We start from the raw sequence: 27,267 nt of genomic DNA on the forward strand, positions 1-27,267 counted from the left end.
CTCCACACAGAAAGGCAGCGGGACACAGAGCAAATGTAGAAAACCTTCATTGGCAGACGATACAAATCTAAAAAACCAACAGCCCCTGTCCTTGGTGAAAGAGCAGGTCATCTGGGGAGCAGTCCCGGGCAAGTGCTAAGTTGGGGTGCTCACGAGTCCTGCAGGGCCCTGGCCCAGCGTCTGCCCAATCACAGCTGTCTCCAGAGGCTTGAAGCCCACATTGTCCAGAGGGATCCCAAAGGCCAGGAGCTTCGCCTCGTAGGTGCGCAGCAGGTCGTTGTGGGCCTGCAGGGTGAGAGCAGCGTTAGGAGGGAGAGGCCGACACCAAGGCAGACTCCAGCCCAGGCCCCCGCGGCTCTGGAGGCCACAGGAGGCTGGCAGTGGAAACCCGCACAGCGAGCCTTTACGGCAGCTCGCGGTAGGCCACACCTGGTCATGGGCGCTTTATGTACATGAACTCAAGTAATTCACACTGGGAAATGCTGTCGTCATTCCTCTTTCAAAGATGGGGAAACTGAGGCAGAAGACACAGACTCAGCAGACCTGTGCACACTCCTGAGCACGCTCCTGGTCCTCTATCAGGCATTTCCCGATCAAACTGGTCATCCTTGACTTCCCGGATATGACCTTCCACGTGCACGTGCTCGACCTCACGGAGCCTCCCTGCTTTGTCTGTCTCCTGCCCCCCATCCCAGGAAGGCTAAGGCCTGGGCAGAGAGTGCTGGTGGGGCCAACGTGAAGCCAGGTTCCTGTTCCCCTCTCTGGAAAATGGCTATTTTCTGGGGAGTGGATTGCATCGGATGGTCGTGAGGGTTTGAAGAGCTGATGCGTGTGAAACGCTTAGAGCCGGGCCTGACTCAGATTAAAACTCAGAAGGGCTCATTATCCTCACCATCATCAAGGGAACAGTGCTGGAGCTTGGAGCAGCGACTGCAAGGGTGAACTGTGGCCAAGCTCCAGAGAGAACCTGGGGGCTGGGCCCTGGCTCTCGCCCTTCTCTAGGGGCAGACATTCCCCCAGACCTGCACACAGTAAATGGCCCTAATTTTGTGTGTGTAAATACCACGGGATACCGCAGCAGCTAAAGGAAGGGCCCAGAGGGGCAGGGCCGAAGAGAGGCCCAGGGAGATCGGGTCACCATGGAGCCCAGCGCCAGTGGCAGGCCCTGCCTCCCTCCTGGGCTTCCACACCCCAAGGCACACAGACCCAGGAAGCCGGCCCCACCCTGCACATTTACAGGCTTATGTGAGTCACACTTATGGGGTGGCTTCTCAGGGGGAGTGTGTCCATGGGCAGCACTGTGTCTGCATTCCCTACAGGCAAAGCCCAGACAAGACTGTGGCCTCCGCCACAGAGGCAGGACCTCCAGGGAGAGGGCCCAGGCCTCTTGGGTTCTCAGGGCCCTCACTGCCCTCCCCAGCAGGAGGCCTCCATGCTCATGTGTGCATTTGGTGTGGATGGGGTGTGCAGCTTTCATCAGACTTACAAGGAGCGAGAAAAGTTTGGACTGACTCGTAGCTGTCCCCTCCGTGAAGGAAGCCCATCCAATCACCCCAGAGCCCAGGTCACCAAGAGCAAGGGTCACATGAGAGACAAGGACAGAGCGTGCTGGACAAACTGCCCTCACTTACCAGATAGCCACTGAGCAGACCCCGGAAGGGACACCAAAACAGTATCTAGAGTTGTGGGGATGCAGCCCAGGCCACACACTGAGTGACCTGAAAAGGCCCAGACAGCCTCAGGCCATGTGTACCTCCAAGGTGTAGACAAGGTGGGGCCCTGAGAGGGGGCAGGGGCTCCAGGTACCTTGCAGACCCGGGCCAGCTCATACTGCAAGTCCTTGATGGTACTGTTCTTTGATTCGAGAACGTCCTAGGGAGAGAAGGGTAGACCTGAGTTTGAGCCTATCTCTGGGCTGAGGCAGACAGGGGTTGGTGGGGGTTTCGGGGCCCCAGCAGGAGATCTCAAACATGCAGGGAATGGCGCCAGGGTCCACCAGTGTGTACATCCACACAGGCAGCAGCCGGCCAGTGTGGAAAGCTCTTGGAAGGAAAAAGGGAAAACAGGACCCGGCTCTCTCTAAGGAAACCGTCTAGATGGTGGGAAGTGAGAAACAAAGGCAGAGAAGCCAGGCCAACCAAGGTCCAGGGAGGGGCCCTTGAATCCCCCCCACCTGCCTCCTGGGAGGGTTCCTCTGGGCAAGCCAGGGGACAGACAAGAAAAGGCCCTGGCCCATGGTCACAGCTGCAGCGACCACTGTCGATGGGGTTGATTTGATCCCTCCATCAGGACTGCTGGCCGCAAAGCCTTACCCAGCCCCAGGACCAGCCGCCCTTCCCAACAGCAGAGGCAGGAAAGCTCTTCCGTTTCCAAAAGCGCCCTCGCTCTCTGCCTGACAGTGTTCACAAGTCAGGACAAGGAGTGAGACGGACCCCCGGTCTCCAGTGCCCGGTGCTGCCAGCCCGCACTATGCCCCCCCATGGGGCAGCACCACCCCAGGCCCCAAGACCCTGTTCCAAGTGGCTCCAGCCCCACAGACCCTGCTGCCCGCCGGGCCGGCACGCGCCACTGCCGGGAATGGTATCTGGTCTCAGCCAGAAAGGGACACCACGTCTCCGCAGCCTGCCCAGCTGTCCTCCGTCAGCCAACATGTCTGGGAACGACAAGTCCTTCGTCCCACCTGCCTTCCCAGGGGGCTCTGTCTGATGCAGCCCACCACACCCAGAACACAGCCATGGCTCCTCACCAGCCTCACACTCATGCACACCCAACACGCTTCGGAACTGCCCTGTCCAGCTGGCTCTGCCCTCCTCCCTCAGCTCTGCACTCCCCCCAACACCCAAGCAGCAAGGGGTTCACACGTATACAACAGCACCTGGTGGGAGCTAAGAGCCTCAGGTCAAGGCCAGGTGGGCAGGAAGCCAGCCTGCAGTGTTTGGGCTTTTTTTTTTTTTTAAAGATCGATTTATCTGAGAGAGAGAGAGAAAAGGGGTGCAGAGGGCGAGGGAGAGACAGAATCTCAAGCAGACTCCACGTGGAGCCTGACTCGGGGCTCAAACCCACCACCCATGGGATCAGGCCCTGAGTGGAACCAAGAATCAGACAGATACGTAATCAAGTGAGCAACCCAGGCCCCCATAAAGGGCTTTATGGAAAGATTAGGCGACCCAAAGGTCAACCCTCTGGGCCTGGGTGTCAAGAGAGCAGACGACATCACTGCACGTTGACTGACCACCTGACAAACGCTGCTGTGTGCTTCCCAGGATGAAACACCTGCGCAGTGAAGCCTCTGTGATCCCCAGACTCAGGTCTGTTTCTCCACAAAGGAAGAGCAGCCTGGAAGATGCTGTGTCTGGGACAAGCTGGCCGCCCCTCCCTGGGCCTCTCCATGGAGACGTGCAGACCCGCAGGGACACTGCACCTGGGGCTGCCTCGGGCCTGAGGGCTGCAGGTCACCCAGGTGACCAGGATCCCAGCACAACCACACTTCCCAGCAGCAAGAGACCCCCTTTCTGGCCTAGCTTGTTCTTTCTGTGACACATCCTGGTGAGGCCCAGGCTTCACCTGTCTTGTTGAATGCTCCCCCTGTGCCCAAGACAGCCCACGCAGAGGGGATCACCACAAAGAACTGCGAACTCAAGACCAAACACTCTAGGCTTTGCTCAGACCTTAAACTCCCTCTGGGAAGCCTGCCCCAGCCCCCACCACGCTGCCCTGTATGTCCCCGTCCCAACTGCCCACAGCCCACATCAAGCAGGCCATCTTTGCGTCCAGGGCAGACTGTGGCGGTGGCCTCGGCTAGGAGCTCATAGGTTCGGCTGTGCCCCGGGCCTGTCTCTAGGCTTGTCACCGATGCCTGAGAAGCACAAGGCCCGAATTTTGAGAGCAGCTTGAGGTGCTGTCCAGGCTGAGCTAACCCTATTGTGAGCATGGACGGCCGTGGGCCCAGGGCCAGAAGGGGCCCAGAGGTCAAGAAGGGACTGGTGAAGCACGAAGCAAGAGAGAGCCGGGGGGCCTGGGGACAGATGTCTGCAGGCCCTGTCGGTGCCCAAGCACAGGAAACCCATAATGGTCCCTCCCCAACGTCCACAGCAAGTCCCCACTGGAGAGACAGAGGCCAGACACACACACGCATCCAACACGCGACCCCAGCCTGAGCCCCGGATGCCAGCTGGGGGACCGGAACGGGGTGCTGCAGCCTGGGACCCACCTCCAGTTTGCGGGACACGAGGGTCAGCGCCGCGGGGTCCAGGTTGGAGGCTGCCAGCACCTCATTGAACTGTGCCTCCTTCTTCTCCACGGCAGCACTCAGCGCCTGCATCTTCCGCTCCAGAACCAGGTTCTTGAAGCCCACCTTCTGCTGCACCTCCAGGATGGCCGCCGTGAACTTCCTGTACAGCTCATCCCGCTCCTGCTGCACCTGAGGGGACAGGCAGTGACAGCCAGAGACGCCACCTGCCCTGGGGGAAGCTCGCTGGGGAGAAGCCGCCTCCCACCTGTGCCCCTGAACCCATCTGCAGAGTGAGCCCCTTCTACCTCTGAGTGTTGTCTACACTGCCTGCATACCCACTCTCTGTGATGGAATGGAAGGCGTGCCGCCGTTCACACCGTGGAAGGTAGGAGGAAGTGCTAATTGGACCCGCCGCTACTAAGCTGCTTCAGGAAGCAACAGGGTACCCCGGTGAGGGCTGGCGAGGCCCCACAGCGGGGCTGGGGCCCTGGGTCTGGGCAGAAGGCTCAGGTAAGACACGTTCCTGATCACACCTACATGAGATCAAAGGGTAAGGGTTAGCAGTGTTTGGGGGAGAGGGGCTCCTAGGGACCCACCCCCTCGGCAAGCCCCAGATCCCAGACCCCCACAGGTCGGCATGGCCCACTAACAGCAGATCTAGACAATAGCTCTGGGGCCAACCACCTGTCAAGAAATAAAGGTATTCTTTTTTACCTTCTAACTCTTGCTTTTCACTGTCACTGTAAAAAAGCAAGACTTTGTGTAAGTATAAAAAGTAAACACCCCTTGGGGCACCTGGGAGGCTCAGTGGGTTCAGCATCTGCCTTCAGCTCAAGTCCTGATCCCAGAGTCCCAGGGTTGAGCCCTGCTCTGTGGGGAGTCTGCTTCTCCCTCTGCCCCACACCCATGTTCTCTCGCTCTGTCTCAAATGAATAACTAAAATTAAAAAAAAAAAAAGTAAACACCCTTTAACCCAACTTCCCAGAGGCCACCACGTGAACATACAGCGTAACCCCTTCCAGAACGTTCTCTACAGGTGTAAAAGCACGTCTTACAGCTAGAGAGAGAATCCCCTGCTCAAAGCCACAGCACTGTATCCTCCTCTCGACTGTACAGCTTTCCCCAGACAGGCTTCAATCCAGTCCCTGTGCCTTTGGTCTACAGAACATGGACACATCAGCACCCGTGGTTTTCTCAGGGAACACTGGCTACGGCCCACGCCTCGAATGACATCCCAACAGAAGAGGAGGGGGCAGAGTACCCAGCTCCAGCATGGCCTCTGCACAGTCTGCATGTTCTCCCCCTGACACACACCCTCTTCACTCCTAAGGTGACCTGAGGGCCCTTCTCTTAGCCGGCTGGCAGCCGGCAGTGAACAGGACCCTCCGAGGCCTCTCTGTAGGTGGCTGCACATGTGATGGCCCTTCTGTAATCAGTCTGTGACCGTGAAGTTCCATTAGGTGAGAAAGGGCGGACATGCTCACAAGGACGGGGCTGATCTGCCCGCATCTCTGAGAAAAGCACACTCAGGGACACATTCTCAACCCGATCCCACAGGCAGTTCTGAGTTAGTGACAGTGGCACAGGCAGGACAGGCCCCCTGGGCACTTCAGGCAAGACCACACTCAGAACAGCCCTCTGGGCAGACTCTATCCAAATTCCCAATGCCAACCCCATGGCTAGGGACTGACTTCCCAGAAGGAGATGCTCACAGTTACACAGAGAGAAATTTAAGGGGTGCCTAGGGGGTTCAGGTAGTTCAGTATCTGCCTTCAGCTCAGGTCATGATCCAAGGGACCTGGGATCAAGCCCCACATCGGGATCCCTGCTCCGTGGGCAGCCTGCTTCCCCTCTGCCTCTGCCCTTCCCCCTACTGGTGCTGCTCGATCACTCTCTCTCCCTCAAATAAATAAACAAAATGTTTAAAACAAAGAAAAAATGAACTTAGAAGGATGACTGTGGCCGCACGTTTGCCGCAGCAAAGGACAGAAACAGAGCTCCGTGTGCGGGGAACTGGCTACACGCCCCGTGTCACCTGCAGGCTGGAGAGGGGAGATGACTCTAAGGAAGTGCGCTGTGGGGCAGGCGTGACGCCCCAGCTGCCCAGGGAGACGTCTGCGAGAATCCGGGGGCGGCCCCACGGGTGAGGACGCGCTGAGCAGGGGGCCTCGCGCTCGCTCACAGACAGCTTGCCCCGACCTCCTTACCAGGCGTGCCTAACGCCTCAGCACGGAGACACACGCATACAGAAGAGAAAGACCGACCCCAGGCACCAGGGGCCAGGTGCCTGCACAGGTCTCGCAGCTGAGCCTGTAGGAAGGAGAATGGGGAGCGAGCGTCTCCCCACAGGGCGGCTGCTCTTGGTGAGACCCCGGGGCTGTCCACAGGGCGGGCTGCAGCTTTCTGCCTCATCACCCCATCAAGCCTCACAGAACGAGCCGTGGGCACCAGGACTCCAGCCACTCTGGCTGCAGAGCCGGGTGACAGGAGAGGTCCTCCTGGCTCCGTCTCCCACTCCCGCTCCGGCTCCGGCTCCGTCTCCCACTCCAGGCTCCCGGCAGGGCCAGCCTGGCGTCTGCTCACCTTGACAAACCGCTGCTCGAGCACCTCATGTTCCCACTGCAGGTCCTTCAGCTCCTTCTCCGCGACCTTCAAACGTGCTTTTGTGCGCTGGAGAGAAAACAAGCAGCAGAAGAAAGGACTGAGGATCCGGCATCTACAGAACAGACTTCTGGAGGGCGGCAGCCCCAAAATAACCATCCGACAGAGCTGGCTCGGGGGCACCCGGTGACTCGGCACCCGGGTCCTGAGTTTGAGGGAGGGACACGAGGAGGGAGCCCACCAGCAGGATCTGCTTGTCTCTCTCGTAGCTGCCCAGCTTCTTCTGCATCTCATTCATGTCATCGCGAGCCTTCTGGAGGGGGTCTGCCAGGCGCCGGTTCTGCACAGACACCTCCATCATCTCCTTCTCCAAGTGGTCCTCCTTCTTGCGCATGTCTTCCATCTGCTCCTGTCAGAACCAGGACGGGGTGCGGGAGGTTCAGCAGGCAGAGCTGAGGGAACTGTGGTCTTCAGGGGTGAGGGCCGCGAGCCCTCCCGCCCAGGAAGGATGGTCCTTAAGTCCCAGACCACTTGCGTGTAACCACTCAGAGGGACTCTGCACTATGGGAACTTATTTGGAATTTTCTAGGAAGGCGGCCTCCATGCCAGTGATATCATGCTGCTCTCGGGACCCCGGGGACAGCCCCCAGGGGTAGGGGACAGTCCCCAGGGGTAGGGACAGTAGGGATGGTCACTACCCCCCACTAGGTGACAACACCAGCACCGGGCAGCCTCGCTACGCCTCCCACTGCAGCTCTGCACAGGCTTCTGCCCGGCCTGTGCACCCTGTTCCATCCACCGGTCTGCGCTGCGTACGGCGTGCTGCTTCCAGCCCGAGTCTGCAGCAGGCACGTCACTGATGCAGCTGCAGCCAGGACAGTGGGTATCTGTCTACGCAGGGGCATGGAGCCCGCCGCCCTCGCGCAGCACCTTGAGGGAGTTGATGAGCGCCAGGTTGTTGAGGGTGATGTCGTTGTAGTAGTTCTTGATGTCTGTAAAGGCCTCCTCGTGCCGCTGCATCAGCGCGTTGATCTGGCCGTTCTTCCTCTCCTCCACCTCGTGGATCTCGGTCTTTCTCCGCAGGTCGAGCTCATCCCTGAGCATCTTCATCTTTTTGTCATACTTGGCCTCAATTTCTGAAAGGCAGAAGCACACGGAGGAACAGGGGGCCTGACGGCTCCAAGCAGAGACGGAACCTACAGACAGCCCAAGAACACCCCGGGGATGAGCGCTATGCGGACAAGCTCATGGCTGACACATGTGGCACACACACACCACGGCCAGCCTTCCGTGGCCTGTACCAGGCATGGCTAGTCGATCCCAGGACCAGGGTTCCCACCGACTGAGAGTCGGCTGCTCCCACGGCAGTGTGGCTGGCGAGGGAGAGAGCTGCATCAGTAAACCACACAGATTTCTCAAACGGGAGCCCCTCAGGCCAGCAGCCACGGAAAAGACTATTCTAAGAATACTGCCCACGAGACTGGAAACGGGTATCTGCTTCAACTGCCAAGAGCAGGGAAGGAGACAGTGCTCACAGCCTCCCTGGCTCGTAAAGAAATAAGATCTTCTGGGATTTGGGGCCATCCATCAGCCTCGAAAACTATCCCATCTTTTCTGTGCATGTCTGGGCTGCTGTAGCCCGGTCTCTGTGCACTGGGCTAACAAGCCCTGAAGGTTAATGACCACCGGTGGGAGGGGTTCTGGCAGGGGCTCACAGTGGATCCACGAGACACTGACCTCGCACCTGCCTCTCAAAGTCATTCCGCATCTTGGTGATCTCCTCCGTGTGCTTCTGCAAGGGAGAGAAGCTGGCCGTTACCAGACACACACGGAAGCCTCTCCCTGGGGCTGGCCTGGCCCCTCAGGCGTATGGAAAATCCAGCCCAGAAAACCCGGAGCGGTCCTGCTGGGCACTGGCTTCCCCTCGTGTCCAAGCTCATGCCCCCTGCTCAGAGTGATGTGGTTGTGGTCACCTCCATGTTTCGTCATTCCACTTCCTCAGCTAAAGTCACCTCTGAGCTCGACACAAAGTGAACAGATGTTCCAAACACTACAACCATGCTTGGCCTTTGGCTTGGTCTGCCCACAGGCTATGGACCACTGGCCACATCTACACAGAGCTGCAGGCTCTTTCCGATGCCTGCTGACCTGCCTCAGCTGGGGCTTGAAAAGTATGTTGACAGTTACACGTAACCATTTTGAATAAAGAACTGACATTATTGTTCAGAGTCATGTTTTTGCACAAAGGGGAACTAACCACGTAACTACTCCAAACCCAGGCCTCAGGTGAGCAGGCAGTCTCACATGACCAGCTTCACTAGAAACCAGCCCAGGCTGTACTTGTATCAGCAAAGACCAGACAATTCCCGCGACCAAGACTTCAGCCTCCAGCTTCACTGCAAAGCCTGCACTGTTACTGAGTTTTTTCCTAGTTCCGAGGAGGCTGGCTTGCCTCCAGGCATGAGGCAAATGTGTTGCAGCCAGGAAGGAGCCTTAGAAAAATCAGTTGAACCACCTTCCCCCTGCCCAAATCCTCCAAACGTCCACCAACTCAGCCTGGGTCAAAGCCCCTAACTGGGGCTCCTGACGCCGACAAGCTCTGACCCATCTCCCTGGCCTCCTCGCCCCTCACTCCTCTGCGCCTTCACACTGGCCCATCCCTGCTCCTTCTTCAGACCTGGTCTCCCTACGCCGGGCTTAGCAGCCCCTCCTTCCAGCCTTTGCCCAAATGTCAGCTTCTCCATGAGCCATTCCCAGAACTCCTGGTAGAAAAATGCCTCTCCCGCCCCAATCTCCAGCACCTTCCTCCCTGCTCTGTTCTCCCCATAGCACTCCTGTCTGTGGATATGTAGACACGTCCACCCTCCATTCTGTCTCCTGGCTCCTTCCCGAGCCATCAGACATCCATGGGCGGTCCTTCTATCATTCCTGTTCCCCATATGTTCCCAGAAACCAGACCGGGGCCTGCGTCTTACAGATACTCAGCAAATGAATTTCAGCCTCCACCTGGAAGCCCCCAGCCTCCCCAAGAAAGGACCAAACAGTCAGCCGCGTGCTCATCAGCCCAGCTTGCACGAGACACTTCCCACCACCCGGGGGCTCGCACACTGGACACTCTAATGGTTGTGTGTGTTTCTAAATGTCCGAGAGTCCCCAGGGAGAGCAGCCAGGTGTCAGGGGTCAGCAGCACGTGGCGGAAGACACTGAGTGGGACTTCCCTCCTGGGGAGTCTGTTTGTGGTTCAGTCTAAGACACAAGACTGTACCTGGTTCCCAAACGGGATGTGTCTGGCTGCATGCTTTTCATTATTTTTATTTTTATTTCAAGTAATTGCCAAAATGCAGGGAACTGCTAAGGAAAATATGAATTCCCAGTTCTGCTGAATGATCAGGAGTTCGCGGTCCCCAGCGGCCCGTCAGACCCCAGTGCCCTCACACCTACCAGCCGCAGGTTCTTCACCACCACCTCGTTGGCCAGCTCCTGCTCCTTGAGCTCCACCTTCAGCGCCCGCATGTCCTTGCGCAGTGCTCCCTCCTGCGTGCGGTGCTCCTTCTGCGCCAGCTTCATGACCACAGTGCCCTCAGCCTTCATCTCCGTCAGGTTGTTCTGATGCTCATACAGCAGGTGTTTCACCTTCTGCTTGTACACCTGCACACAGCGGGAGCAGGTGATGGCCTGCACACCCGTACACACACACCCCTGCACGTGCAGGGTCCCTGCACACTCGCACCCACACCCCAGCACACACTCGCACACACACACTCCTGCACACTCACACACAGTCCTGCATCTGTGGGTGCCCCGCACACACACACTCTTCTGCAAGAAATACCTTCATTTCTCACGGTAAAGGGCTGCACCGGAGGAGAGAAAATGCTCCCCCGGGCCCCCGTCCAGCTCTGCTGTTCCATGAGGCATGTCCCGCAGGGATAGGCCAGTCAGCCCCACTAACCTTGATCTCAACCTGGTGCCTCTCTTCAGCCTCCTCCATCTCCCGGTCTTTGTTCCGCAGCTCGGCCTTCTTCTCTTCCAGCTGCCTCCGCGTGATCTCCCAGAAGGTGTGGATCTTGTCCCGCTCCAGCTGGAAGTAGTTGCGCTCCTCCCGCTCCCGGTCCAGCTCCTCGCGGATGCGGCTGACGTGCTCCTCCACCTGCCAGGCAGGGCAGAGCCGTGAGGGCCCAGCAGGGGCCCACCCAGTGCCAAGAAGAAAGGAGGGCCAGTCTCACCTAAGAACAAGAAAAACTAAAGGTAAGAAATGAAAATAGGATGCTAGGAAGGCCCAAAGACAGGACACATTCAGAAAATAGCAGAAAGATCTCGAATGTGGCTAATAAACATAAAATGATTATATCCTTTATTCCATTCCTGGGAATTCAGATGACAAGAGCTTTCTGCTCAAATATAGTAGTCACACCATTAGCTCGACATCAAAAGGGGCACCTGGGTGGCCTGAGAGTCCTACTCTCTCAGTAGGCTCAGGTCATGCTCTCATGGAGTGATGCGTTAGAGCCACTGCCCGGGTCCCCACTCTGCAGGGAGTCTGCCTAAAGGCTCTTTCCCTCTGCCCCTCCCCCAGCGCACATGCACACACACACACACACACACACACACACACTCTCTCTCTCTCTCTCCCTCCCTCCCTCTCATATAAATAAATAAATCTTTTTAAAAAATTTTTAAGGAGGCACCTTGGCAGTTGGTTAAATATCTGCCTTCGGCTCAGGTCATGATCCTGGGGTCCTGGGATAGAGCCCCATGTCGGGCTCCCTGCTTAGTAGGGAGTCTGCTTCTCCCTCCCCACTTCTGCTCTCTGTCACCATCTCTGTCTCTCTCTCTCAAATGAATAAATAAAATCTTTTTTAAAAATTCTTTTAAGGAAATAATCTAGGATAATTTTAAATAGGGAAATGATTGAGAAATTAGAGTAAATCTACTGGAAGATTATACGGCCCAAAGACACATGGATATGAAATAGTGTGGCACCATATACACATATTCACAGAATAATGCTAATTTTAAAACACTCACCTCTAAAGATACATGTTAAGCAAAAATATATATATAAAACCAGAAGACCAGCTAGCATCAAAAAGGCCTGGTCCAAAGCCAATGGCAGCCAAATCTGCAAATAGGTTAAATTTAAGAGAAAAGTGAGGCAGGCTCTTAGCTTCCTTGAGAATTTCCTTTCCATCAAGACTTGGTTCTCTACATCGCTAGTGGCAAGGGAAACAAAAGCAAAAATCAACTACTGGGACTTCATCAAGATAAAAAGCTGCAGAAACAACCTAAAGGTGGCCCAGAATGGGAAAATGCATTTGCAAACAATGTATTGGATAAAGGGTTAGTATCCAAAATCTAGAAAGAGCTTATCAAACTCAACACCCAAGAAACAACCCAATCGAGAGTCAGAGTCGGGCAGAAGACCTGAATAGACATTTCTGCAAAGACAACATCCAGATGGCCAACAGATACATGAAAAAGGGCTCCACATCACTCGGCATCAGGGAAATACAAACCAAAACCACAGTGAGACACCACCTCACACCAGTCAGAATGGCTAAAACTAACAAGTCGGGAAACAACAGATTTGGCGACTATGCAGAGAAAGGGGAACCCTCGTGCACTGTTGGTGGGAATGCAAGCTGGTGCGGCCACTCTGGGAAACTGCATGGAGGTTCCTCAAGATGTTAAAACTAGAACTACCCTAAGACCCAGCAATCGCACTACTGGGTATTTACCCAAAGGACACAAAAGTAAGGATCCAAAGGGTCACATGCACCCCAATTTTATACCAGCAACGTCCACAATAGCCAACCTCTGGAAAGAGTCCAGATGTTCATCAACCGATGCTATTAAAAGAAGATGGCACTGATATGCCCCCCAATAATGGGTTAGTGATTAAAGGAGCGAGACTGATATAAAGCAAAGGTCAAGCAAAGCTTTATTTTGCGCCAAGCGTCAAGAATCAAACCGAATGTTTGGGGCCACACCTCTTACAAGAGAGGGCAACCTTTCTCTGTTTCACAGACTAGCTTTCAAGGACAAAGGCCATGTGATTGCGCCGGACCACGCACAGGTGGCCGATGAGATTGTAACACACAGAGGAAACTCCACAGTTATGTTAGGTCACATATAAGTGACCAATTGAATTACAATTTACCCTATAGTAGACATTTGACCTAGCCTAACACCTTGGTTAGGATTGGCACCCAAAAGGCTCCCAAAGCGGGGGGGGGGGGGGGGGGGGGGGTTGCCATACTCCTTGGTAGCTAGGAGACAGTATGCAACCTCCCACTGATCAGAAGTCTCTACGGGACTTGTTTTTAAGTAAGTCCCCTGGGGGAAGGGGAGCAGGGGCAGTTTAACGGTTCAACAAGGTTATTGTTTAACCTGGATGGAAGCCTCTGGCTAAATAGGTCCTCATAGTACTAAAAGATAAAGATGTGGTTCATAAACGCAATGGAACACTACTTAGCCATCAAAAAGAATGAAATCTTGCCATTTGCAACAACATGAATGGACCAAGAGGGTATTATGCTAGTGAAATAAGTCAGAGAAAGACAAACACCATATGATTTCACTCACACTGTAGAATTTAAGAAAGAAAACAGATGAACATATGGCAAGGGGGCAGGGGGAGAGAAAGAGCGAGATAAACCATAAGAGACTCCTTTTTTTTCTTTGTTAAGATTTTATTTGTTTATTCAACAGAAAGAATGAGAGCACAAGTAGGCAGAGCAGCAGGCAGAGGGAGAGGGAGAAGCAGGCTCCCCGCTGAGCGGGGAGCCCCATGTGGAACTCAATCCTAGGAGCCCAGGATCATGACCCCAGCTGAATGCACTTAACAACTGAGCCACCCAGGCGCCCCAACCATAAGAGACTCTTAACAATGGAGACTAAGCTGAGAGTTGACAGAGGGGTGGTGGGTGGGAGATGGGATAGATAAGTGATAGGCACTGAGGATGAGCACTGGGTGTTATATGGAGGTGACGAATCACTGATTTCTCCTCCTGAAACCAATACACACTGAATATCAGTAAGTAAAATTTAAATTAAAGAAATAAATAATTGGGACATCCAGGCTACCTACTTTGACTGGCTCATGGTATCAGATTTCACTCAATATTCAGATTTCTTATAAATACACAGATCCTAGTTTCTCTTTAAAAATCAGAAAACAGGGACGCCTGGGTGGCTCAGTTGGTTAAGCAGCTGCCTTCGGCTCAGGTCATGATCCCAGCGTCCTGGGATCAAGTCCCACATCGGGCTCTTTGCTCCGCAGGGAACCTGCTTCTCCCTCTGACTCTGCCTTCCCCTCTGTCTGCCTATGCTCGCTCTCGCTCACTCTCTCTCTGACAAATAAATAAATAAAATCTTTAAAAAAAAAAAAAATCAGAAAACATGGGGCACCTGGGTGGCTCAGTGGGTTAAGCCGCTGCCTTCGGCTCAGGTCATGATCTCAGGGTCCTGGGATCGAGTCCCGCATCGGGCTCCCTGCTCAGCAGGGAGCCTGCTTCCCTCTCCGTCTCTCTGCCTGCCTCTCTGTCTACTGTGATCTCTCTCTGTCAAATAAATAAATAAAATCTTTAAAAAAAAAATCAGAAAACATACCACCCTGTAGCACAATGTCCATAGGGTAAGCATCCAAAGAACAGACTACAGTCCCCAACCCCTCAGCCCTGCCTGGACCCTGGATAGTTCTGAGGTTGTCAGTCCCGCACATGCTGAGCGATCACTGCTATGTCACATTCTGTATCCACAGAGACAAGAAACAGCTCGAGTGTTGGGGCGATGGGACGTGCTGTCCAGCCCCCACGCAGAAGCCCCAGTGATCCCTCCAACACAAACCTGAACCCATCACCATCTGCTTAAACTGCCTGTGGCTTCTCTGCATATAAAATAAAACAACTCAGGGTGCCTGGGGGGCTCAGTCGGTGAAGCATCTGCCTTTAGCTCAGGTCATGATCTGAGTGAGATCCTGATCTCAATCCTGGGATCGAGCAGCGCATCAGGCTCCCGGCTGGGCAGGGAGCCTGCTTCTTCGTCTTACTCCATCTCTGTGCTTTCTCTCTCCTTCTCTCAAACACATAAAATCTTAAAGAAAAAGAAAGAAACACTTCTACCTTTAAAAAAAGTCAAATCAAATCAAGCAACTCTTCACCCCTGTGCACTGGCCTCTGCCCAAATCTCTAACATACCTTTGTATTTACACCTAACCCTAAAACCACCCAAACAGAGGCACCTGAGTGGCTCAGTCGGTGAAGCCTCCAACTCCTGGTTTTGGATCAGGTAAAAAGCTCAGGAGTCTGGGATCGAGCCGTGTGGCAGGCCCTGAGCTCAGCAGGGAATCTGCTCTCTTTTTAAAAACTATCAAAAGGGGCGCCTGGGTGGCTCAGTGGGTTAAGCGTCTGCCTTCGGTTCAGGTCATGATCTCAGGGGCCTGGGATGGAGCCCCTCATTGGGCTCTCTCCTCCTCTCTCTCTCTGCCAGCCTCTCTGCCTACTTGTGATCTCTCTCACTCTGTCAAATAAACAAACAAAATCTAAAAAAAAAAAAAAAACTATCAAAAGAAAGATAGGTTTATTAACACAAACACACAAGCTGACATGGAATCCCCAATAGGTCCCTAGCACACACCTGCCAGTCACTCATCAACATGGCGGCTGGAAGAGGCACTAACATTGCACTCATGGCTCACCATATGTTGCAATTTTTAGGTGCCTTTTAATTGAAATTATAATTGTTTAATTATGTTCTCTGGCCCTTAATGTCATCAAAGTGGACAAGTGGTTTAAAATAATTCCTACTGGGACTCCTAGGGTCTCAGTTGGTTGAGCGTCTGCCTTCGGCTCAGGTCATGATCTCGGGGTCCTCGGGTTGCGCCCCGCACTGGGCTCCTAGCTCAGTGGGGACTCTGCTTCTCCCTTGCACCTCCCCTCACTTGTCCTCTCCCTCTCTCTTTCTCCCATATAAATGACTAAAATCTTTCTTTTAAAAAGGGGGAAAAATTAAAGCTTATTAAAAATACAAAAATAAAAATAGGGGTGCCTGGGTGGTTCAATGAGATAAGCCTCTGCCTTCGGCTCAGGTCATGATCTCGGGGTCCTGGGATCGAGCCCCATGTCGGGCTCTCTGCTCAGTGGGAAGCCTGCTTCCTACTCGCTCTCTGCTGCTTCTCTGCCTACTTGTGATTTCTGTCAAATAAATAAATATTTTTTTTAAATACAAAAATAAAAATAAATAATTCCTACCGTTTAATGGCAAATAAAATAAGTAAGAATACTATATACACATATACTATGTAACAGTTCAGCAAACATCAGGTGTATAGAAGGATAAAACTGAAAGGACATAGAATATTAAAAATAGGGGAACCGGGGCACCTGGGTGGCTCAGTGGGTTAAGCCGCTGCCTTCGGCTCAGGTCATGATCCCAGGGTCCTGGGATCGAGCCCCGCATTGGGCTCTCTGCTCAGCGGGGAGCCTGCTTCCTCCTCTCTCTCTCTGCCTGCCTCTCTGCCTACTTGTGAATTGTCAAATAAATAAATAAAGTCTTAAAAAAAAAAATAGGGGCACCTAGGTGGCTCAGTCAGTTAAGTGTCAGCCTTCAGCTCGGGTTGTGATCCCAAAGTCCTGCGATCGGGTCCAGCATTGTGCTCCTCTCGCTCGCCCTCTGCTGTTGCCCCTGCTTGTGCTCTCTCTCTCTCACTACCTCTGAAAAATAAATAAATAATTTTTTTTAAAAAAAGGAAGAAAGCTAAAAGTAGTTTTTATATCAGAAAATCATTTCCTTCCAAATTCTTACCACCCTATAAAAAAATTTCTTCGATATGGCTACTTTTTTTTTTTTTTTAACTATGTACTGTACTTGACAGCTTTGGAACCAATGATGGAAACGGACAGAAGTGCAGGAGCAGACCGAGGGGAGATGGATGAGGAAGCGGTGGGTGGTGGGCGGCAGCTGAAAGAGGTTCGTGAAGGCAGACCCCCAGAAACAACACTGAACAGCAGCAGTACCACCATCCCAACCCAGGACTAGGCCAAGGCCTTGCTCACCTGCTCCTTGCTCATGTCCTCTGGAGCAAGCCCGTCAACAATCGGGGCACCTTTGGTTTTCCCTTTCTTCCCTTTCTTCTTGGGTGCCTTTGATTAAAGAAGAGATGATTGGGTGAGGAAGGTAGGCTCTCTAAAGGCATCAGCTTCTGGCTGGCTCTGATTAACCCCCCGGGGCACATTGGGACAGGAGGACCTGTTCTGGTTTCTCTCCTGTTGCTCCAGATCTCACGTCCCACCTGGACCTCATCACTGTGCCTGCCCTAAGGTTTCCCACCCGTAATCACCCAGAGGGAAAAGCAAGGACAAATCTTCCTTTTCAGAAGAGAACACTTTTTCCCTCAGAAAGGAAGGTAGGAGAAACTCCTTCTAAATCCACTCCTTGGTATGTGGCAGAGACATCCTGGGCATGAATGCAAAATTTACTTGGCCAGGAAGAACCCCAACAGTAACTGTCAAACGTCACCATGTTGGCGATAATGCTTGGTGACCACCCTAGAGAAACCTGCAAGACACTGCTGGGTATGTGTACGGAGAAATGGTCCAGAGCAAGGATCACAGGTGGAAACATGAGGCTGCCTTGTCTTCCAAATACAAAAGGCCTTCGGAGAACCCTGGTCAGGAGCTGAAGCAGACAACACTCCCCATAGGTGCTCTGTCAAGGGGTGGCCACACAGGAGCAGCTCCTAGTGTACGGCCTGCTGCTAACTAGGGACCCGGTAGAAGAGCCTCCCACCTCCACTCAGTTCCCAAGAGCCCCTCAAGCAGGTGCTGAATTTCCAAATCCCTACCTTTTCTCCCAGCTCTGGGACCCATGCTTGTGCGCATCTACCTGTTTCTCTGACCTTTCTGTGTCTGCGTCTAAATGTCTCTATTAACATTTCTATGTATGTATAGGTATGTCGACATGTAACGTCTTTATGATTACAAAAAAAAAAACTTTTACATGGATACCTTAGAAAACAGAAACGCAAAAAGAAAATAGGAAAATCCCCCATTCCAACAAGCTAGTGACAAACCTAAAGATTCTGGTGGCCGTTTCCAGGTGATTTTAAAAACCCATGCACTGAGACCTTCACTCCTAACGTCCTGCTGTCCTTCCAAGCCCTCTGCTCTAAGAAGTCCATCCCATGGGAAGGTGGCCCAGTTTCATAACGACTTGGCAACTCACAGCCAAATGCAGGGGCTGGGCATAGCTCCTGGGGAGGCACCCCCCCCCCATCAGCTGATACCCACTCCTGCAGCATCTGCCTGGAAAACAAGCTCTTGTGAACCCTAAATCATGAGTGGAGGGGCAGGTGAGGGCCCTGAAGGTGAGACAGCCGGGGAGTCCCACCCTGCTCCTCTAGGTACGGGCCTGACTCCTCCAAGGCTCTCCAAGGAAACAGCAGCTCCTGAACCCTGAGGCTCCGTCCAGGAACCCTCGGTGTAGAGGGACCTCTAGCCACTCCGGTATGCCCCAGGCTCTCCACCTCAGAGACTGGCGGTCCTTGGGTATCCCCTGAACCCGACTGTGCTCCCGGGGACCCTGTGTGGCCCCGGGCCCCTCGCCCCAGGTCTCAAGGACGCGGAGGACTGAGAATTCCCTCCAGACAGGAAACCCTTCCGACCCAGGTTCTGTCCCGGACAGCCTGCAACCCCCAGCCCGGATCCGGGGCGGGGTGGGTGGGGGGGGACGTCCGTGAGCCCCGCCGTGAGCCCCGGATCCGGGAGAGCCCGGGTCTCTCAGCTCCAAGTGCGCGCGGGGCCCGGGATGCGCGAGCCCCGGATGCGGGAGCCCCGGCAGCCAGTGCTCTGCCCCCGAAGACGCCACAGGAGCTCCAAGGCCTCGGTTCCAGGCGCCCGGAGCTCCAGGCCCCCCGTGCTGGGGTCTCCGCGTACTCGAGTCCCGCGGACCCAGACCTCCCGTCCAGGCGTGTCTCTGCGCGGACCCCAGCCAGCTCCCGCCGCCCGCTCACCATGGCTGCGGAGCGCCCGACCCGTCGCCGCCCGCAGACCCGCGGCTCCCGCCCCGCCCAGGCCGCGCCGTCTCCCGGCAACCGAGGGGCGGCCCCGCGCGAAGTCTCGGCGAACCTCGCGAGACCCGGCCGGCCGCGCCCGCCCCTAGCGACGGCGGAGGCGAGCTCCCAGCCTCGCGCCGCGGCGGTCCGCGGGGCCGCGGAGTCGTCGGGCTCCTCGGGGCGGCCGGGGCGGGGCGGGGAGCCCCGCGCTTCGTCTCCCGGGAGTTCCTGAGGGCGGCTGGTTGCGGGCTTCGGCTTGTCCCCCCGCCCAGAGCCGAAGCTCCGTGCAGCGGGGGGAGCCGCCGGGTGCGCGGCTCGGACCACACGCAGGTGCTCGGGGAAGTGCCTCCCACCAAGGACCGAGGCAGGGAGGCCCGAAGGAGCTGCCCCGCAAGGCTCCCACGCGCCGTCCCAACTAGATGCAAATTCGGGCTGAGGTTATGCCCCTGGGCCACACCCCACGCGGGCCACCTGCTGTCCCGGTGAGCGGGGGTTGGGGACAGCTGGGGTTCTGCAGGCCGCCAGAACCAAACAGACATGGACCGAGCGTATTTTCCGTCTGGCTCTGGAGGGCTGAAATCCGCCAGTGGCTCCTTCTCAAAACTTAAGTGCTCTCCCTGAGGAGGCCCCCTCTGTGGCCCCTGCCCTCATGGTGAGGACAGACTAGAAGCCACAAGTTTCCAGACAGGCACTGCAGAAGAAAGGGGAATTTGGACGTTCCTTTCCTAACCTCTTGCTCTGAAAACCGCTATTCATCATGATTTCGAAAGGGAATTTCACCCTATTCCCTCCATGCGTCACTCTGTGTCACCCAGAAAGCTGGGAGTGGCCATCTTTACACAGTATTCGTCCTCTTTCTGTCCACACCCTCGACATTAGCATCTTCCTAAATAGTGGTTTGCAGCAGGTCATGTTTTCCCTTCTGTTTGGGGATAGAGAAAATCAGAATCTCCTCTCTCCAAAGAGTTGCATTGAGGAGAGAGTGCGAGTACTGAAGAAGGGCTTGGGTGGGCTTGGATCGGCCAGTCCTGTCCAAGGAGGAAGATGCCCCGTTAGCTGGGCTTGCTTCGGCCCCAGCACACACACAGGGGCTGGGATCTGAGAGCCTCCTTAGGGAGGACCCTCAGGGACTTCTGCTTGCCCAGCCAAGGTGGGGCTTGCCAGCCTGGAGGCCATAGTGAGGTCTGCTCATGTCACTCTGCCTGGGCAGCCAAGAGCCTTCGCCGCTGTGCCAGACACCACTGGCCTGATAGGGGCCTCCTCCCCCAGTGCCAGAGCCTCCCAGAGGAGGGTTGGCAGGCGAGACCGTGTAGCTGAGTAACACAGAAGGGTAATTATTGTTATTTAACACTTACTCTGGCCAACGCAATATGCTGGATGCCTCATGCTGATTGGCTTTTTTGCTTTAGAAGTCTGGGATCTCTGAATTAAGTAAATGCATTAACATTAACTCCTTTCAGCAAAAAGGGCAAGAATAAGAGGGTTAGCTAAGGATAACAAGACAGGGAATTCATTTGTCAAGACCAAGAGCGTTGCTTAGTGCGTCTGTATGGATTGCAAAGATGAATAGGTCCAGTGAGCCCTGCTGACAACTCCCTGGGCTCCTGACAGGACCCACAGTGACCTGTGCTTTTCATACTGGATTTGAGTTCAGATTCTTAGAAAAGAGCCTTTTTTCTTCACATGTGTGGCTCAAGATACTTTCATTCAGCATCAAGCCGTGCAGCTCTGAAGCCCAGATAAATGGCATCTGAGTTTCCTGCAAAATCACAGGGCAAATGTTGATCCACACAAACTGACCGTGTCTGACGTCTGGCTCTCCCTAATGCCTGCTTGCTTGGTGGTCAGGTAACCGGCCCCAGGCCACTACATCAACTCAACAGATGCTTGGATGGTAGGATAATAGAGTCCTTAAGAAGACTGGCCTCTCTCTCTCTCCCCCTCTCTATGTGCCAAATAAATAAATAGATAAATAAATCTTTTTTTTTTTAAAGATTTTATTTCTTTATTTGACAGACAAAGATCACAAGTAGGCTGAGAGGCAGGCAGAGGAAGGGAAGCAGGCTCCCCGCTGAGCAGACAGCCCGATGTGGGGTTCGATCCCAGGACCCTGGGATCATGACCCAAGCTGAAGGCAGAGGCTTTAACCCACTGAGCCACCCAGGCGCCCCGATAAATAAATCTTTAAAAAGAGAACAGAACAACCTAGCAGTGGAGGAGGCGACTGATAGTAGGGAGGAAACAACATCAGCCATGAGTTGGTAACTCTTGAATCCCGGTGACATGACGGTGACATGACGGGGTAATGGGCACATGGAGGTTAATCATGCTATTCTCTCTACTTTTGTTTGAAAATGTTCTTGATGAAAAGGTAAAAATAATCACTGGCCTCTGGAATCACCTGCTGCTTACCAGCTGAGATGCCTTTGACTAGACCGCCTGAAGCACCTATTCATCTCTCAAATGGGGGATAATTATCAAACAATTGCTTTTACCATTGCTTTGACTGCCTAAGAGGTCACCCCCCAAAAATAGTGTTGTTGTTTTTTTAAGATTTTATTTTTTTATTTGACAGAAATTACAAGTAGGCAGAGAGGCAGGCAGAGAAAGAGAGAGGAGGAAGCAGGCTCCCCGCTGAGCAGAGAGCCCGATGCGGGGCTCGAGTCCAGGACCCCGAGATCATGACCTGAGCCGAAGGCAGCGGCTTAACCCACTGAGCCACCCAGGTGCCCCCAAAATAGTAGTTTAATACAGTGACAACATCTCTTTTGCTCATGAATTTGTACCTCAGCCAGGACTCGGTGGGACAGCTCACCTCCGCTCCACAGAACACCCCCAGAGAGGTGGCTCAAAGGCAGGGTCTCACGTCTGCCCACTGGATAAGAGACTTAAGTCCAGCCTGACGGCTACTGCCAGCCAGAACACACCCAGGTGGCCTCTCAAGTGGCCTGGGCTTCCTCACACAGGTGGCCTTGTTCCAGGGTCCTCCTGAGGGAGCGCTGAATCGGCTTACGACCCAGCTTCAGAAGTCACATGGCATCATTTCTGCCAAACTCTATGGTCAGAGCCACCTCAAGCCTCACCCATGTTTTATAGATGGGGGAATGCCTTAATGGGAGTGGAAGGTTCTGGAAGTGGAATCGGAAATATGGATCCAGGGGCACCTGGGTGGCTCAGTGGCTTAAAGCCTCTGCCTTCGGCTCAGGTCATGATCTCAGGGTCCTGGGATCAAGCCCCACATCAGGGGCTCTGCTCAGCGGTTAGCCTGCTTCCCCCTCTCTCTTCCTGCCTCTCTGCCTACTTGTGATCTCTCTCTGTCAAATAAATAAAATCTTAAAAAAGAAAGAAATACGGATCTGACCGTTTGGAGAACTACAATCTGCCACCCCCAACTGACTCTGAACAGTCACTGCCCACCCACTGTCCCAACTCCCCAGGGCACTCCTTGGCTTGCTCATGTCCCCATCACTCACCCTGTAACTCAGGTTCTTCCTTGAGAGGCCATTCTCTGCAGCTTTGGGGTCGCAGGAAGGCTGTGGGTCATGACAAGGGCTAGTTCTTTCATGCTAGCAGGGCATGAAATCATTTAGAAAACTACAGACTGCGCCTTTCACTTATTTTGTAAGTTAAAAAAGAAAAGAAAAGGGGTCGGGGGAGACTATCAGTCTGACAGTCTCAAACGCTGTGGGCCGTGTGTGACTGGACTGGGGTGGGCACTGAGGGCCTTGGTTGGCTGAGGCTGTATGGACGCCTGCCTCTGAGAGGCTGCCTTCATGCAAACACCAAGTTCATACCCACCTTCCTCCTCTGGGGGCCTTTTTCACTCCCAGCCAGGAACAAACTCTTGCTCCCTGGTTTTCTTTGGTTTGGTTTGGTTTTATGAAAGTGCCGTCTTTGGGCTTGGATTCCGACCCTTGGGATTCCAGTGCCTGGCTGTGCAACCTCAGTCAGCTCCTCTAACCTCTCCGTACTCAATTTCTTCATCTGGAAAACAAGGATACGGTCTTCTTAGGATCTCTGGGGGAACAGCTGAGATACTGTGCGCAAAGAGCTTGGCACAGGGTCCCATTCCAGGGGCTCGTGCGTCGTTCTCAGCGCGCCCAGACCCCTGCCTTCCCTCCCGGGGCGCTCTCCCTGCCCGCTCCCATCTTCCACCTACGGCCCCTCCCGCCTCATCAGGAAGCTCTCGCCCAGCCCCGCCCGCAGTGTTCGTGCTGGTATTCACCACCATCTGCCATTCTTTGCTTAGCGGACAAGGGTGTGGGGCGCCGCCTTTGCTGCTCCTCGGTGCCTCCTCTCCACCGGCCGACGAGGCGCCGGCACGTAGCTAGCACCCCGCAGATATCTGGGGGTGAACAAATGGGCCGAAGCTGGCGCGGCTGCGGGAGGAGTGAACGCGCTGGGGGCGCGGAGAGCGCCAGGGCCGTGCCGGGGTTGGGAGGCCGCCGCCGTAAGCCGGGGGGCGGGGGGGCGGTGTGCGGTGCGCATCCCGGGAGGTCGGCGGGAGAGGTGGTCCGCGGGGCCGGGGCCGGCAGGGGGCGCGCGCGGGGCGGGGCGGGGCCGCACCTGTGCCGCGGGGCTCCGGGGGGAGGATGCTAGGGGGAACCCGGGCCCCGGAGCAGCTGCGCGCCCCGCCCCGCGGGCTCCTCCCTGCCGCCGCGGCCCCCCGGCTGCTGCCCCGATGCGCTGCGCCGGGAGCTGGGGCCGAGTCGCCGCCGCAGCTGCAGGGGCGCCCGGGCTGGGTGACGCCGCCGCCGCCCGCGCCCCTCCCAGACCCCGCCGGCCGCATGGAGCCCCCGGAGGGCGCCGGCCCGGGAGGTGAGTGCGGCCCCAAGTCCCCAGGAGTCCCCGAGCTGCGCCTTCCCCGCAGCCAGCCACAGCCGCTTCCCCCCCGCCGCCCGCCCCCGGCCCACTCACCGGGCCGCTCCCGGGGGCCGCACAAGATGCCCCGCTAGCTCCGAGCTGAGCCGGGCCGGAGCCGGAGGAAGCCTGGCGTGCCGCGGGGGGAGCCGGGCCGGGGGTACCTCCCGGGAACGGTCCCCGCTTTAGGCAGGGGGCGCACACATCGCGTCCCCGCCCCCTTGTCCTCTGCGCTCAGTCCCGACAGCCGCCAGGCGCGCTCCTGGGCGGTTGGTCCGGAGTTTCGTGCTGAACCCCAAACCAGCAGTGCCGGGGTTCCGGGTGGGGGGTCTGGGCATGGGGCGTGTCTGGGCCGTAGTTTGGGGTCCAGCTCCGCGAGGCCTGCGGGTGGACGCTGCCCTCCGGCGCCGCTCATCTGCTTTGTTCGCCCCAGCAGCTCTCCGCCTAGGGCTAGGGCAGGGACGCCGCCGCCGCCGCCGGGACCCTGCAGGGCACCGCGCCGGGACCGGGCCTGGGGAAAGGGGGGCGTCGCACCCGGCACGGCCTGCGGGGGAGCCTGCCCCACGCTTGCAGGGGTTGTCGGCCTGGGCGAGGCCCAGGGGCTCCCACAGCTGGGAGCGCAGGTGTGCACGGAGTGGGCCTCCTCGGGGCCCCTGTTGGCTCTCGGTGACTCTGACGCCTGGGATTCTACCTAGGTCTCCCTCTTTGGAGTCCGGCTCGGGCAGGGCAGCAGCTGGTAACGGCAGGAAAACTCTAGGAACCCGCACCTCAAGAGTCCTTTCCCGGAAGCGCGTTCCGGCGCCATCGGCGCGTCCACCGGCCTGGCTAGGCCCCAGATGCATCCTGGTTTCCTGGAGGTCCATCCCGGGGAGCCTCTCTTGACCACCAGGGACCTGCGGAGGGACCCCAGTCACACTGGCGCCCTCATCTGGAGCCCAAAGGGATGACCCCAGGGGGGTGTCCTCAAGCAGAGGGCCCACCCACTGCTGTCTGCAGTCTGAGCTGGGCAGGTGCAGTCCAGACAGCTGAGGGCCCCTGTCACCCACCCAGCAAACACCACCAGACACACCCGAGCTGGTGGGTGTGGGTTTTCTTTGTTTTGTCACTTGTTTAAGGGATCCAGCTTTTTCTGGCCATTGACAGTCCCAGGACCCCAGGACTTGCAGTGGCAGCTATGCGGGGTTGTGATGGGAAAGCTTTGTAGGGCAAAGGCTGGGGAGCACAGAGCTGAGCAGATCAGCCCCGCCCTCAGTTTCCGTATCCACTTCTGTCGGTGGGGACAGGCTCATTTTCCCGCAGCGCTGTGGGAGCCCTGAGTGAGAGAGGGAAGGGTTAGGGAAGGGGGTTAGGGAAGAGGGTTAGGGAAGAGGGGCTTCCTGATCCTCCAGTTTCTGACTCTCTCTCGTTCCACACACGGATCTGTATTCACAGGGGCCTATCCGTCCAGGAGTGGGGGTGGGGTGGGAACCGGGGGGGGGGGGGGGGGGCACACCCAGAGGCCTCATACTCTGTGCAGCCATTTCCTGCCTACACAGTGGCCTGGCAATCCCCATGCTAGGGGAGCTCACAAGATCTTGGGTGGACGGCTGTGACTGGCATTCTCTCAGGTCACACTTGTGACAACTTTGTTCTGAAGCATGTAGAACACGCGAAAAAGTAGAACAATGTGGCAAAGCTCCATGAGTCACCTGCCAGCCTGCTCAAGCAGACCACCCCCTGCCTCCCTTCCGTAGTGGTTTGTAGTCAGGCTTAACTATTATCTCATCTCTAAGTATTTCTGAAATATCGCCAAAAGATAAGGTTTACATAGAACATAATGAAAATCCCAATTCTGCACCTAAACGAAGTACCAATAATTTCTTACTATCAATGTGTGCAGACATGCAGATGAGGAGGGAGGCACTGTGCTTCTTGAAGGACCCCGTCTGGGGCCTGTGGTAAACCAAGGTTGTAGACCTACCCAACTCCACGTATGTCTGGACAGCCACAAGGAAAGCAAGGCCATGGCCCCCCACTCAGGAGGCTGCACCTTGGCAGGGCCCACCCAGCATCCTGGATGTCCATGGACGAGGGGCGAGGGAAATGGGGGACAGATACCGTGTCTGTGACCCTCTCTGCCTCCCCACTGCCATTTTGTTGTATATGCTAATCATTTATTCACTTCATTAATTTGTTCATCTGTTCATGCAGAGAACCTCCTCGATGCTTAGGGCAAGGCCCAGGGCACACAGCAGGGAACTTAAGATTTGGGCCAAGTTCTCACACAAATGTGCTGGAAAATAGGTCAGCGGCCTGCAAGGTAACCCTGCTATACCCACTCACATGAGCCATCGGTGCCGGGGCGGAACATGGTAACCCAGCTGCAGTCCCCATGGTGTGCTGCTTCACGGCCTGCACAGGTCGGGGCAGGAGTGGTCCCTGCAGGGGCTTTATAGGGGCTGTACTGAGCAGAGAATCTCGGTGTTGCTACTCCACACCCTGGCCTTGCCTGCCTCCGTGATCACTCCTGCTTCACACCCCAGGAAGAGCTGTGGGTCTCATCTATGGACAGGTGATTCCTAGCACAGCCATTAGAAACTATGGGGTGGGGTCTTGGCCTTGTTCATTCGACAAACATTTATGGTGCATCAGCTGTGTCAGGACCAAGCCTAGGTCCTAGAGGTCACACTTCATTTACCCATTCCCAGCCTCTGAGCCTGGTGCCTGTCACACAGTAGGTGCACAAGAAAAGTGAGTTGATGTCTCAGGTTCTCCTGGATTTGCCCTTCAATTCCATCCAAAACCAACTTTTGTTTCCACTGAGGATTTCTTTTGTCCTAAAATTCACTCTTTTACAGCATACACCTTTAGTGTATTTCCAAAACTGTGCAGCCACCACCACCATCACCTGTGAGAATACTTTCATCACCCGGAAAAGCGGCCCCGTAGCCGAGTCATCACCCCCATCCCACACACAGCCCAGCTCCTAGAGACTGCCATCTATCTACTGTCTATATCTTTTCTCTCTCTCTTTTTTTTTTAAGATTTTATTTATTCATTTGTCAGAGAGAGAGAGAGTGAACACAGGCAGACAGAGTGGCAGAGGGAGAAGCAGGCTCCCCGCGGAGCAAGGAGCCCGATGAGGGACTCGATCCCAGGATGCTGGGATCATGACCTGAGCCAAAGGCAGCCGCTCAACCAACTGAGCCCATCCAGGCGTCCCTACTGTCTATATCTTTTCTAATCGACTCCTCTACTCTGTGCTTTTTCTGTCCTGGACATTTCATGTTATCATAACACACGGCCTTTTGTGACCGGCTTCTTGCACTTACCATGATGTTTCCAAGATTCAGCCGTGTTGTAGCCTGTGTCTGTGCTTTCTTTTCTTTTTTACGGCTGAGTAACACCCCTTGTGTGGACGGGCCACATTTGATTTCTCCATCACCCATGATGCCGCTGACCGTAGGTACTTGGCTGGCTCAGGGATGTTGACATTTGTCAACATGTGCTTCTTACAGTTAGTACAGCAGGTGAGGCCCCCGAG

At 55.4% G+C, this 27,267-nt stretch overlaps 2 protein-coding genes across 10 annotated transcripts in view; one reads left to right on the forward strand and one right to left on the reverse strand.

The window, feature by feature from the left end:
• Positions 1 to 31: 31 nt before the first annotated feature.
• DRC4 (dynein regulatory complex subunit 4) lies at positions 32 to 23,366 on the reverse strand. Of its 6 annotated transcripts, XM_082711492.1 has the most exons (12): positions 23,110 to 23,366; positions 22,683 to 22,868; positions 16,888 to 16,974; positions 10,785 to 10,982; positions 10,274 to 10,480; positions 8,570 to 8,624; positions 7,763 to 7,968; positions 7,074 to 7,241; positions 6,815 to 6,901; positions 4,211 to 4,420; positions 1,632 to 1,872; positions 32 to 285 (listed from the first exon to the last, which is right to left on the reverse strand). In XM_082711492.1, exons 1-12 carry the CDS (start codon positions 23,113 to 23,115, stop codon positions 68 to 70), a joined length of 1,869 nt encoding a protein of 622 aa, XP_082567618.1. In that variant the 5' UTR covers positions 23,116 to 23,366; the 3' UTR covers positions 32 to 67. The 6 variants fall into 6 exon arrangements, with proteins under 6 accessions (XP_082567618.1, XP_082567619.1, XP_082567621.1 ...); XM_082711493.1 differs by lacking the exon at positions 23,110 to 23,366 and having other exon boundaries at positions 1,807 to 1,872; positions 22,683 to 22,848; XM_082711495.1 differs by lacking the exons at positions 22,683 to 22,868; positions 23,110 to 23,366 and adding an exon at positions 18,843 to 18,945 and having other exon boundaries at positions 1,807 to 1,872.
• DBNDD1 (dysbindin domain containing 1) overlaps positions 18,992 to 27,267 on the forward strand; it is an 18,139-nt gene continuing 9,863 nt past the window's right edge. The window contains exon 1 of one of the 4 annotated variants that reach the window (XM_082711588.1): positions 18,992 to 19,214. Coding sequence is in view for 3 of the 4 variants with exons in the window: in XM_082711587.1 (XP_082567713.1) it covers positions 23,477 to 23,702 (226 nt within the window). In the remaining variant the exon portion in view is untranslated. Of the gene's footprint in view, positions 19,215 to 23,428; positions 23,703 to 27,267 lie in introns of those variants that run through there. The other 3 variants (XM_082711587.1, XM_082711586.1, XM_082711585.1) reach the window with 3 other exon arrangements.

This window comes from Mustela nivalis (assembly GCF_964662115.1).
Source record: "Mustela nivalis genome assembly, chromosome: 18".
Taxonomy (NCBI): Eukaryota; Metazoa; Chordata; class Mammalia; order Carnivora; family Mustelidae; genus Mustela; species Mustela nivalis.

Excerpts from the sequence above, each read along its gene's own strand:
- DRC4 (XM_082711492.1), bottom strand. Across the intron at positions 8,625-10,273 it reads TGGTGAAGAACCTGCGGCTG|AAGCACACGGAGGAGATCAC; the intron begins GTAGGTGTGAGG and ends TCTCCCTTGCAG. Across the intron at positions 7,242-7,762 it reads CGCTCATCAACTCCCTCAAG|GAGCAGATGGAAGACATGCG; the intron begins GTGCTGCGCGAG and ends TGGTTCTGACAG.